Source organism: Lagopus muta, chromosome 1, assembly GCF_023343835.1.
Source record: "Lagopus muta isolate bLagMut1 chromosome 1, bLagMut1 primary, whole genome shotgun sequence".
In the NCBI taxonomy this organism is placed as follows: Eukaryota; Metazoa; Chordata; class Aves; order Galliformes; family Phasianidae; genus Lagopus; species Lagopus muta.
This window is the reverse complement of record NC_064433.1, coordinates 73,531,411-73,544,680: the sequence shown is the minus strand read 5'-3', so window position 1 is coordinate 73,544,680 and position 13,270 is coordinate 73,531,411. Positions and strand designations below refer to the sequence as shown.

At 40.9% G+C, this 13,270-nt stretch overlaps 1 protein-coding gene across 2 annotated transcripts in view; it reads left to right on the top strand.

Annotated features, from left to right (window-relative positions):
- ANO2 (anoctamin 2) overlaps window positions 1–13,270 on the top strand; it is a 186,144-nt gene that overhangs the window by 51,564 nt on the left and 121,310 nt on the right. For both annotated transcript variants that reach the window (XM_048934567.1, XM_048934569.1), the window contains 2 exons: window positions 869–924; window positions 1,732–1,773. In XM_048934567.1, coding sequence (XP_048790524.1) covers window positions 869–924; window positions 1,732–1,773 — 98 coding nt within the window. The remainder of the gene's footprint in view (window positions 1–868; window positions 925–1,731; window positions 1,774–13,270) is intronic.

The following is a 13,270-nucleotide window of genomic DNA, read 5'->3' as shown; positions in this document are numbered from 1 at the left end:
AAATGTTCTGATTACTTTCTGCTGGACACTGAAGCATATAGGTCTGAAATAAACTGCTAATCTTAACTGACATTTTATGGAGAAATTGTGTTCACTTCCAAATACTGGAAACAGAATAACTGTAAAAGTTCTAACTCTTGAGAGCCTGTAGTGGTCTTTAGGTGATGTAATCATTAGGTAGGAATGCATTTGCTGAAACCTTTATTAATAAGGGTTCTCTGTGATACTGCTGTGTCCTTAAATCTTGCTGTTTTTTTTTTTACCAGACTTCTTTATTGCAATCTTTAGAAGTCAGCACTTCTTGCCGTGAAACATGCAGCTTTCCACCATAACCATGGATTAGATGAGAATTATTGATATAACTCCTGCAAAGATGAGTTGTTTCAAACTCAGAAGGATGATCTTATTTATAAGAGGAAGGACAGAAACACTAGTATTTGGTTCCACAAAAAATAAACACAGTGTAATGTTAGTCAATGGAGAGCAGGAGTTTCTTACTCACAAACTTTTGTAAATGTATTTTTTATGTGTTTGTGTATCAGTAGGGATCCACGATTCTGATCATTATCTGGCTTCTGAAAGGACTTCCCAGATATTCTCCTTCTCAGTCACATACTTCTTTTTTATCAGGATGATAAAGTAATCAAAACTGTTTTTATATCATACTAGTTCACTCAAGAAAAAGCACGTATAGAAATGAACTTTTCTATGAAAATATTTACCATAGCTGGATACTTCTATACTTCTGTGTTAGTAGATACTTATCTACATGATTTTGATCATTTTCAGTAAAATGTCTCAGTCTTTTATGTGATGTCATCAAATGAAATCAATAATCTTCTCTGCTTTATTTATTTATTTATTTTAGGTATTAGCACATTAATAGCAAACAACGTTTATGAAGCTGCATACCCACTTCATGATGTATGTATATCCCATTAAAAATTTAGTTCTCTCATGATATCACTCAATAGCATTAAGGATGTTCCAAAATCAATGCCTCCTGTTTTATTATGTTGGCCCACTACATCAGAGGCAGATGTTAGTGGTATGGCAATAGAGATTGAACACTGCTTCCAATATTCCATTAAATTTTTTTGCCTTATGGCAGTAGGCAGAAGAGGGCCAATCTGACAAAATGATATCTAACATGGAAGTATATATGAAGCAATGAAATGGAACTGAATTCCTCCATATAGAAAAAATTGCACACATTGGCATTCATTGACACCAGCTAAGCATTTAATGGAGATAAAGTAGTAGATGTTAGGACAGTGAGAAGGTGGGTGGTGTGTTTCAGCAGTGATGACAACATGAAAGACAAGCCACATTACAGATGGCCATGCCGATTATTATAAATGTGGTATTCAGGCTCTTGTTCACTGCTGGGAAAAAAGCATAGCTAGTTGTGGTGACTATATTTAAAAGCAGTGTTTTGCAGCTGATAATTTGCTCTATCAAATGATGTTATTGTGCTCTTTGTATATTTTGTAGTTTCCATGGAAATAAATAGGAGGCATTACTTTTGGAGTGACCTACGTACATAGACTTTAAAGATTATTTCCTGTGACAATGAAAATATATTCTATTTCTTTAGTGTGCAGTTCTAGCATTAAAACCTTTGTAAAATATGGTTCAGACTGTGACTTAAAAGTAAAATCTACACTGTACTAGCAGCTGAGCAATCTATTATTGAATATAATGTTTTTACTTTACATTTTCTTTTCCTAGGGCGAATATGAATACCAAAATGATGATATGAATGAAAGAAAGGTACAGTACATTACAAAATTAGTGAATTAGTGTAATGTTAGGTTTAATTTACTATATTAATTAATGTCCGAAATGTTGTCATAAGATAGCAACCAACATTTAGTCAAACAAATGCTTTTTCAGTGCATTTAACACTTATTACATTGCTTATTTTTCTGTCCTTTTGCACACTAAAATTTGTTTGTAAGAATTTCTATTACATTTCACTAAGTGTTTCAGTGAATTTAACTTTATGTAAATATCTTGAACTTCAAGTTTTGCTCCACATGCACAGAGAATATTTTTCAATCTATTGAAACGCAAAAGTAGTTCAAGAATTTACATGATTATTCTCCTTCCATAACCAAATGATGCTATAGATAAATAATTATGAAACTAAAACATGATTGTATTATTCATTTTATTATTCATTTACTTAAATTATACACAATTTAAAAAAGTCTACTTTCAGTTACTTTGTAAAGAAAATGGCTCTAGCTGTCAAATGACTTGAAAATATATCACCTACCATCTGCACAAGAGAAATGGATGTGTGATCTCTTCAGACTATATTTAAAACATATACTTACTATTAGGAATGTGTAAAAACATTTAATTAATGGAATCCAATAAGAGACATTCCATTCTTTACTGTTTGTATTTTTTTCCTTGATATTCAAACAATAAGAATGTAAGTAAGGAGGGAAAATTGTGGGGAAATGAAGAAAGAACTGAATACTCAGTGTAGTTTCTGGGTGTAATTGCCACAAGTTACGATAATTTGAACTCTTGATACTAAGAATGAGTTCATAGATCATACGGGTAAATTTGATTTCTCCAATAACAGGTAGGTAAAAATCTGAAAACATAATCTTTATTGCTTTTGTTAAATAGTGTTAATGTCAGCCACAAAATGTCTTCATGAGACATATAAAATTCCATTTATTAGTCAGACAAAATTGGAAAGCTAACTATGCAGAAGCTTGTGTACTTATGTCTATAATTTTGAACCTTTTGTTTGTGAAGAAATTGTCTCTGAGTAAGTGTAGTAGTTTCATGCACGACAGGAGGGGAGAAGAAGGGGGAAAAGACTTCCCTGGCCCCTTTCACTCTCCCATCCCTTTTTTGGTGAGAAGAAAAACAAAAATTACCCAACTAAGATAGGGAGAAATATGAATTTACTACAAATGGTAACAGAATATAAGATAATAATATAAAAAAAGAGTTACAGGTAAATCAATCAAACAAACAAATCAAACAAATGGGAGATAAAGGTGTTTCGACCGTACTGTGACCACACTGCCCAGATGTGAAGAAGAGTCTAGTTCACCTCTATCACCTGGAACTGGAGATCATGTAGGAAGTACTGTAGACTCCTAGGAACCGTAGTTTGTCTCTTCTCAGTGTACCTTCCTCTTGGAAAGTCAGATCTCATTAAGAATAACTGACACTATCAGTAGCTGAGAGCCAGAAAATGAAGCTTCCTGGCACCACGTTCCAGCATGGTTCTTAGCAGCTTGCTGCATGGTGTCATTATATGGAATACTGATAAAACCAGGAGAAAAAGTGTTAATGGTAATACATTGAGGGACTCTGAAAGTCAGAAGTGTAGTTTACTTCTAAGATTAGTACACTTTTTTAGAGAGAAGGAAAGTAAGTGATCAGTAGTCAGTGTAGGAAGACAGGGTAATATGAAAGAAGGGGAAAGAGGGCCTAAAAGCACTAATACCTAGAAAAGTATTCACCCTACTACTTATATTTTGTGTTGCCTTCATTTTATCCTGTCCAGTTGACTCAGCTATGAAGTATTAAGTATTAAAAATATAAAAGGGTCTTTTCAGAAATAATTCATTAATTATTCACGTTTCTGCTGGCTAGACGTTGAATCTGCTGTAGTATTTCTATGCATAACATCATCTGTTTTCTATCTGAATCTAATAGTCTCAATGTTTAATTTCCTGAAAGGCCTTTATCAGATTTAAAGGAAAGTGGGGCACTTTTGTGTTTTGTTACTCTGTTTTGCCATATTAACTTGTCTGCATCTTCTGTTTCACTAGTCTGTAGTATAAACCCAAAGAATGATGAATAGAACCTGCCTAGAATATGTAAGCCAATATGTCAGCAGTAATTAAGGTTAATACTTATTTAACCCTCTTCAGCATTTCCTTGGAGAAAATGCTCTATTTTCATGTGATTGCTTATGTCACATCCTACTAGAATTAGTAACGAACTGTCAATGAAACCCACTCTTTTCCTAACACTGCAATAATCTTTTCCTAAGACTATAGTAAAGATATTTCTCTGTTTCAGTGTGATTTCTGCTGTAGAAAAAATAAAAATAAAAAAAAAATTATAGCATATATTATTACAGCATCCCTAGATTATTAGAAGCAGATTGAAAAAATGTTATCATTAATCTACATAGAGTTCTGATTTAAGTGAAATTAATAAAATACAACAAACTATATTAGGAAACTCTTTTTAGAATTCATTTCAATTTAGTAAAAATCAGGAAAGGAAGCCCATTCCTTTCTCCATATTAATCTTAATCTTATAAAATTGCATTGCTAAGTCTAAGGGTTAGTGTATGCAACACAGGAGTGGAAAATATCCATACCATAAAGTCACATTCAGTGTTATGTCTTTTGGAATTGATATAACCAATGTGATTCTGCTGTCTGATAAAATGCCACAGCAAACTGTTCCTAAAATGATTGAAATTTTAGAAGACCTGTCTTTCTGCTCTTCACTTTCAATTCTCTAGCTTTCAGGTAGTCCTAATAATTTAATAGTTTTAACATTCTTGTTTCAGTGAATGCACTTACCAGTAGGGTCATTTATGAAACTAAACCAGATTATAGGCAAGGGGTGATTTTAAGGAGGTAACCACAAGAATTCATATGAAAATATCGATGTGGCATCCAGGGCAATCTTCTTCAGCTACCGCTGAAGCTGAAGAAAATTGAGCCTAGTTTCACTATTTCTTCATACAAATGCAAAGCATTTTTCAAGGCTGTGCTCTGTAACAGCAATGTTCTATAAGATAAGATTCTACACTCTTTGAATCTCATTGCAGAATTTTCAATTTCTGCAACAGGGTGGGATTTACTCCCTTATCTAAGACCAGAAAGTATTCTGAACTGAATCATTAACAATAACACATTGGCATAGCTCCATTTCCTTAAGTGGCTGCAACCAGTTTCCTTATTCTGAACAACAATAATCAGGTGGATTGGTGTCTGTGAGATTTAAATCTTAATTGCTCCATTGATATTTACCTAATCCTTTCACACAGCATCTGCAGGAGAAGAGGCATTTTAAACATTAGAAAAGTAAGAACGGGAAACCTCATAAAATAGTTAGATAAAAAATTCTGTATCTTATCTTACTAATTTTTTTTTTTTGAGGATTTTTGTAGTTTCCTTTGTTTCTGTTAAAGAAATCAATAGTATAAATATTTAATTTATCTGCAGAATGTACTCTGTTTTCTTTGTTCTGCTTTGTGTGCATGTGTTTCTTGCTTTGTCTTCCTCTCCTGCTATTTTTAAACTTACTGCCCAGTCCTAGCCAAATCTGACAGAATAGTAGAGACCTTCAAGGTATTAACTCTGCAGTTACATTGTTCCATACTTGTTACAGTTTCTGTGAGACCAGCAAGCCGCAGACAGTGATTACAGAAAGGGAACAGGTAGTCTCTTGCGAGACCCAGAAATTCCACACAGAAACATTCTTAAGATGTAGTTTGCTCTCTGTACTAGTAATGATGTAGTGCCTTATTTTTAAGGAGCTGACCTCACCTCTTATGTGTTACTCTTTCTTTCTTCACTCTCTGTTTTGTTTTTGAAATTAGGGACAAAAGGCTTGACATGTCTTTTTGGATAAAACCATATTCTGCATTCACAATCTATAAATAATGATGGGATTCATTTACTTTCATTTATCAACATATCCTTGCTTTCATTTATTATTTTTTTTTAATTACTCTGTACTTCAAGAAATAATTTTCAATGAGTATATTTTCTTAGACTGCCTATAGTCCTCCAGCAGCATAAAAATGTGAAAGGAATATAAAGAAATCAGGTGTTTCCATAGAAAGTCTTGTGGTTTTCTTTTTTGTTGTGTTTTGTTATTGTTGTTTTGAAGTTAAAACATGATGAATAGCCATCTAAATTTGTTAAATCCTCTGATGCTTCCTATAAGCTTCCTTGGGTCTTCACCTATTTCTGAAAAGCCTGTTGAAAGCCCATTCTGAATTATTAATAAGTATGTACACTGTTATAAAACTCATGTATGGGAACTGCTGAGTCACTGCCTGAACCTCTGATTAATCACCTGAGGTGAGCCATAAGTCAGCCAGAGGAGCACAGGTGAAGGCAATTCACCTGTGCTGCTGGAAGGGGTGGAGCCAGGCTCCAGCCCTCCTGGACCTATTTAAGAGCTGGCTACCAGAGGGGAAGGATCTCTTCTGGAGATCCCCTCTTTTGGTATCTTCTGGTGAGCTCAGGGTAAGCTCAGCCCAAGGGTAAGCTCTTCCACTTATTCTCTTTTTGTGATCGTTGTCTGCTTTGCCTTACTCTCTTGATTATATTGCGATTATAACATCTTGATATCTATTGATTATACACAATTATATTGTGATTATAACATCTTGGTTATACACTTGGCGAGCCAGGCAGGCTGAATATACTGAAATTAACATCATGTCTTTTCTATGGAATTTCTATAAATGGGTCAAGGGGGAGAACAATACTCCTCTAGAGAAAATGATTCCAGGGCAGATCCCAGGATTTGAGGGATCGCCCTATTATGAGTTAGCTGCCATCATTGAAAAATGGGGTCCCTAACGCGTTATGGGCAATATCTCCCCATATCGCATGGTGGACTATTTTCAAGGACTTGGCAAGGATATCCTCATTACCAAAGAAAGACAATTGGCTGTCTCCATGGTGGCATGGCCATTATTAACTGCCTTAAATCATGCGGACTTAAGAAATAATACTTTAGAAACTGAAAATCAGCTTTTGAAAGACCACGTTGAAAAGCTGGAGCACGAACTTGGCGTTTTAACGGGGAAGAAGCCAATTCTACATCTTCCTGTAGGCCAAATTCGTAACATTTCAATAAATGATGACCAGACTCCTGAATCAACAGACTTCGTTGATCAGGACAACAAGAAATCCAAATCAGATCTTGAATGTCCAATTCTAACTGATCCACTGGAAGTCCGTCCTGTTGTAACCCAAAAAAACAAAAAAAGTACAGGACAGACTGGCAGGGGTGCCGCCTGATCAATGGCCCCCTGCCCAGACTCATTTACATGTTACAGCTCGGCCATACACGGCAACAGAATTAATGGACTTAGTACAGCGATTTCGGCAGAAGCCTAGAGAAAGTGTGCCGGCTTGGTTATTGAGATTGTGGGATTCTGGGGCAGAAAGTGTCTTGGTGAATGGCCCAGAAATAGCTAAGTGGGCCACCATGACCATCCATCCTGCTCTCAGACAGAGGTTATACGTAGGTAATCAATATCGTGATGAAAACCATTCCATACTAGAATGGTTAATGGCGGCCTGCCGTATGGTATGGCTGAATAAATCAGACATACCGTTACATACAGGTATGTGGTCCTCCATGGAGGACCTTCAAAACTATATCCGTGAACTGGGTGTAAGAGAGGCCATCTATGAAGATACTTTTGATGGCCCTGATATGGTTAAATTTTCAGCAGGGATGAGAGATTTAATTTTACAGCAAGCTCCCTCCCATCTGTACGGCACCCTAGTTTCCATATTAAATCCCCTTGTAGCATCAGAAGCCGTAGTCCAGCAGGCTGCCCAGTTAGTTGCCAACTTGGGAGAAACAGAACGCCTGCGGACTAGGCGCAATATTCGGTTTTTAGAGGAAGCAGAGGTCCTGCCGGTAAGTAAAACCAAAATGCCGGCTACTCGAGCTCCTCCATCGGGACCCATAAGGGTATCCCAAAAACAAATGTTTAATGATTTAATTTGGGCTGGGGTCCAATTTGCTAAGATCGACCGCCAGCCCAACCATGTCTTTCTCCAGCTCTGGAGACAACTAAAGGACAATCAAAAATTCCAGAGCTACCCTAAGAAATTAAGGGTAAGAGCTATAGAGAGGGTTCCAACAACAACATGGAACCTAGAAGATTTTATTATTCCAAACAGGAGAAAGAAGCCACCTCAGGTGTCTCGGGCCACAATGCCTGAGCCGTCAGAAGCAAAAGAACTGGCCCTAGCACAATTCATGCAGTGACAAGGGATGTTAGTCCCCGTAGGGCTTCCAGACGGGACCGGAGGCCCTATGTAGAATTAACGACTTATTGGTCCCGAAAAAATATTCAGAGAGTTATGGCACTAGTAGACACAGGAGCAGAAACATCAATTATCTATGGAGATCCGGGAAAATTTGATGGTGACAGAGTGATGATTGGTGGTTTTGGGGGACAGACTATTCCTGTCACCCAAACATGGTTAAAATTGGGGGTTGGGCGTCTCCCACCCCGGGAGTACAAGGTGTCTATTGCCCCAGTCCAAGAATACATCCTGGGCATAGACATTCTATGGGGTCTGGCTCTCCAAACAACTGTGGGAGACTTCAGACTTCGACAAAGATGTATCAGTATCTGGGCGGTGCAGGCAATATTAAGAGGCCATGCGAAACATGAGCCTGTTTGCCTGCCGAAACCGCACCGGATTACTAATGTTAGACAGTATAGACTCCCGGGTGGGCAAGATGAAATATCGAGAACGGTGCAGGAATTAGAAAAAGTGGGCATTATAAGACCTGCACACAGCCTGTATAACTCCCCCATATGGCCAGTGCGAAAGTCGGATGGCACATGGAGGATGACAGTAGATTACAGAGAATTAAATAAGGTCACGCTGCCTATTCATGCGGCCGTACCCAATATTGCTTCCCTAATGGACACATTGAGTAGGGAGATAAAAACCTACCATTGTGTCCTACATCTAGCAAATGCGTTCTTCAGCATCCCAATTGCTGAGGAATCGCAAGATCAGTTCGCGTTTACGTGGGGAGGCAGGCAGTGGACCTTTCAGGTCCTGCCACAGGGGTACGTGCATTCACCAACGTATTGTCACAATCTAGTGGCGCGTGACCTGGCTGACTGGAGAAAACCTGATGATGTTAACCTATATCATTATATTGATGATCTCTTGTTGACATCCGACTCACTGGAGGCAGTAGGACAGGCAGCAGATTCATTAACTGCCTATTTGCAACAGAGGGGATGAGCTATAAATCCCCAAAAGGTGCAAGGTCCAGGCCTGTCCGTAAAATTCCTGGGGGTGGTTTGGTCAGGAAAGACCAAAGTGCTACCCAGTGCTGTTATAGATAAGGTTCAGGCGTTCCCAGTCCCTACAACATCAAAGCAGCTGCAAGAGTTTCTAGGTATATTGGGTTATTGGCGTTCCTTTATACCTCACCTAGCACAGCTGCTAAGGCCACTATACAGACTCACAAAAAAGGGGCAGCTATGGGACTGGGGGAAAACCGAACAGGATGCTTTCCAACAAGCAAAACTGGCAGTTAAACAAGCTCAGGCATTGGGTATATTCGATCCTACCCTCCCAGCCGAGTTGGACGTTCATGTTACTCAAGACGGCTTCGGTTGGGGCCTGTGGCAACGCCAGAGTTCTGTTCGGACCACCATTGGTTTCTGGTCTCATGTTTGGCACGGAGCAGAAGAAAGATACAGTATGATTGAAAAACAGTTATTGGCTGCCTATTCGGCATTACAGGCAGTAGAGCCAATAACTCAAACAGCTGCAGTTATAGTCAAGACCACTCTGCCAATTCAGGGGTGGGTGAAAGATCTGACCCACCTTCCTAAGACAGGGGTGGCCCAAGCACAAACAGTGGCATGATGGGTCGCCTATCTCAGCCAAAGGAGCAGTCTGTCTTCATCACCCTTGAAAGAAGAACTCCAGAAGATCCTAGGCCCAGTTACGTATCACAGTGATGCACCAAAAGAAATACTGGTCGCTCCACCAGAGAAGAGTCCCGTTCAGGAGGGAAAATATCCTATCCCTGAAGATGCCTGGTACACAGATGGGTCCAGCAAGGGCAACCCGAGCAAGTGGAGAGCAATAGCATACCATCCTTCCACCGAGACAATCTGGTTCGATGAGGGGGATGGTCAGAGCAGCCAATGGGCAGAACTGCAAGCCGTGTGGATGGTTATAACCAAGGAACCCGGTGATGGTATTCTGAACATCTGCACAGATAGTTGGGCTGTGTACTGGGGGCTCACTCTTTGGATTGCACAGTGGGCCACCCAGGAATGGACTATCCACGCCCGACTGATCTGGGGCAAAGACATGTGGTTAGATATATGGAATACGGTCAAACACAGGACTGTACGTGTCTACCATGTTTCTGGTCATCAGCCCCTACAGTCACCGGGAAACAATGAAGCTGACACACTGGCCCGAGTTCGATGGATTGAGAATTCACCATCTGAGAACATTGCCTGTTGGTTACATCAGAAGCTACGGCATGCTGGACAAAAGACAATGTGGGCAGCTGCTAAAGCATGGGGACTGCCCATACAGCTATCTGATATCGTCCAGGCATGCCAGGATTGCGACGCTTGCTCCAAGATGAGACCGAGATCGTTACCCGAAACAACAGCCCATCTTGCTAGGGGACACAATCCTCTCCAGCGATGGCAGGTCGATTACATCAGGCCCCTTCCTCGTTCCGAAGGGGCAAGATACGCCCTGACCTGTGTTGACACTGCCAGTGGGCTACTGCAGGCCTATCCAGTACCGAAATCAAACCAGGCATATACCATCAAGGCACTCACTAAACTGATGTCTGCCTACGGGACACCTCAAGTCATCGAGAGCAACCAAGGGGCTCATTTTACTGGTGCAACGATACAGCGCTGGGCAGAAGAAAATAACATCGAATGACGAATCCACCTGCCATATAATCCAATGGGGGCAGGCCTCATCGTACGTTATAACGGTATTCTTAAGGCTGCCCTGAAGACAGACTCCCAGTCCTTGCAGGGGTGGACAAAAAGACTGTATGAAACCCTGCGGGACCTGAATGAAAGACCTCGAGATGGCAGACCCAGTGCCCTGAGAATGTTGCAGACGACATGGGCCACCCTGCTTAGGATCCAAATTACGGGCACTGATCATCAGGTAAGACCCCAGATTGGTAATGAAAATAATCTTCTGCTCCCTGCCCCTGAAAACTTTGAGCCAGGTACCCATAAAATAAAATGGCCCTGGAAGGTGCAGGTAGGACCCAAGTGGTGTGGCCTACTTGCACCTTGGGGGAGAGTATTGGAGGTGGGAGGCTCAGTAGCCCCTCCAGTAATAGGTACATGGCCTACTGATATTGTGGTCAACACTCCAATCTTTATTGCTAAAGGGACCCCCATCATGTCCCTATGGCAGATCAGGACACCTCCTTTGGTGCCTGATATCGTTATGCAGCCGCAGATATCTGGCCAAAAGGTGTGGTACAGGCGGCCAGGACGTGCCCCAGTACAAGCGGAAGTGTTGATCCAAGACAGAAATACGGCCTGTATCTTGCCCTGGAGAGCAGACCTTCCCCTCCTGGTACCTGTAAAACATCTGTATTACTCCCCGTGAGTCTGTGAGCCTTCAGGACCACCGGAAGGATCAAAATGCCATCAAGCGTTCCAGTGTTGCTGTCAGATCACGTACAACACCTGGTGATGGTCTGCATGGGACTGATGGAACATAGAATGGACTTGCACCGCAGGACCTCATGCCTCCAGTCACATCATCGAGCACTGGCCCATAGAAGAATATAGACATCCACTAATCATCACTTGTCTTGAACTGTACCAACATACGTCGCGATAAAATTGTATAAGCATCGCGATATACCGGATCTCTGTATTAGGGAAAGCTTACCCTTTTGTTAACCTGATCATTGGTTCATGCCGTGAAGGGGTGGAGTGTATTCCCGTACACTGCTGAGTCACGGCCTGAACCTCTGATTAATCACCTGAGGTGAGCCATGAGTCAGCCAGAGGAGCACAGGTGAAGGCAATTCACCTGTGCTGCTGGAAGGGGTGGAGCCTGGCTCCAGCCCTCCTGGACCTATTTAAGAGCTGGCTACCAGAGGGGAAGGATCTCTTCTGGAGATCCCCTCTTTTGGTATCTTCTGGTGAGCTCAACCCAAGGGTAAGCTCTTCCACTTATTCTCTTTTTGTGATCGTTGTCTGCTTTGCCTTACTCTCTTGATTATACTGTGATTATAACATCTTGATATCTATTGATTATACACAATTATATTGTGATTATAACATCTTGGTTATACAACTCACTACTATCACATTAACTCTTTTGCCAAATTATTAATCAGGTAATGATTTCTAACCAGCAGCTGTCACTGGTTTCAGAACAATGTGATGCCTTTCATACCATAATTACTGATTTCCTTTCCAGGAAGTCTTTCTAAAGGACTGACACAGGTTTCTTTTTAAAATCCAACAAGCTTGTAACATGTAGATAACAGAAACAAAACAGAGAACAAGGAAGATTATCACAAGTCCCTTGCCTATGGTAGCTGAGTGTATTGGGGTTGATATGGAGTTCTGAAATGTTTCCTCTTATACCTGACTGAGCAGTCAGGGGATAGAAGTTTTGTTCCTCCTTTTGTAGGACTTTTCTGGAGGATCTGCACTGCCTTTTCATAGAATCATAGAATCGTAGAATGGTTTTGGTTGGATTGGACCCCAAAGATCATCCAAGCCACCTACCGCGGGCAGGGCCACCAGATCTGGTACTAGACCGGATTGCCCAGTGCCCAATCCAACCTAGTCTTATCATCCTTCAGGGATGGAGCATCCACAACCTCTCTGGGCAGTTCATTCCACCTCACCACTCTCTCAGAGCTTCACCCTGACATCCAATCTGAATCGTCTCTCCTTGAGCTTAAAACCATTCCCCCTTGTCTTATCACTGTCTACCCAAGTAAAAAGTTGATTAGTTGATTCCCCTCTCCTTTTAAATACTGGCAGGCTGCAATGAGGTCTTCTTTCAGCCTTCTCTTTTCCAGGCTGAACAAGCCCAGCTCCCTCAGCCTGCCTTTGCAGGGGAGGTGTTCCAGACCTCTCATCATCTTAGTGGCCCTCCTCTGGACCCATCCCAAGAGTTTCATATCTTTCCTGTATTCAGGTCCCAAACCGAGATTTTTTTTTTTTATTTCATAAAGTACACCAGATAGTGCTTTATGAGTGCAGAGTAGAGAGAGTCAATCACCTGCTTGTCCCTGCTGGTCACCCCTCTTCTGATGGAGCCTAGGATACCACTGTCCTTCTCAGCTGCAAGACCACACTGCTGGCTTGTGTTAAGCTTTTCATCCACCAGAACCCCCAGAATCTTCTCTGCAGGGCTACTCACAAGGAGTTCTTCCAGTCTGTGCACATATCTGTGATTACTCTGACCCAAGTGCAATACTCTTTGCAATGTTGAACCTCATTAGATTC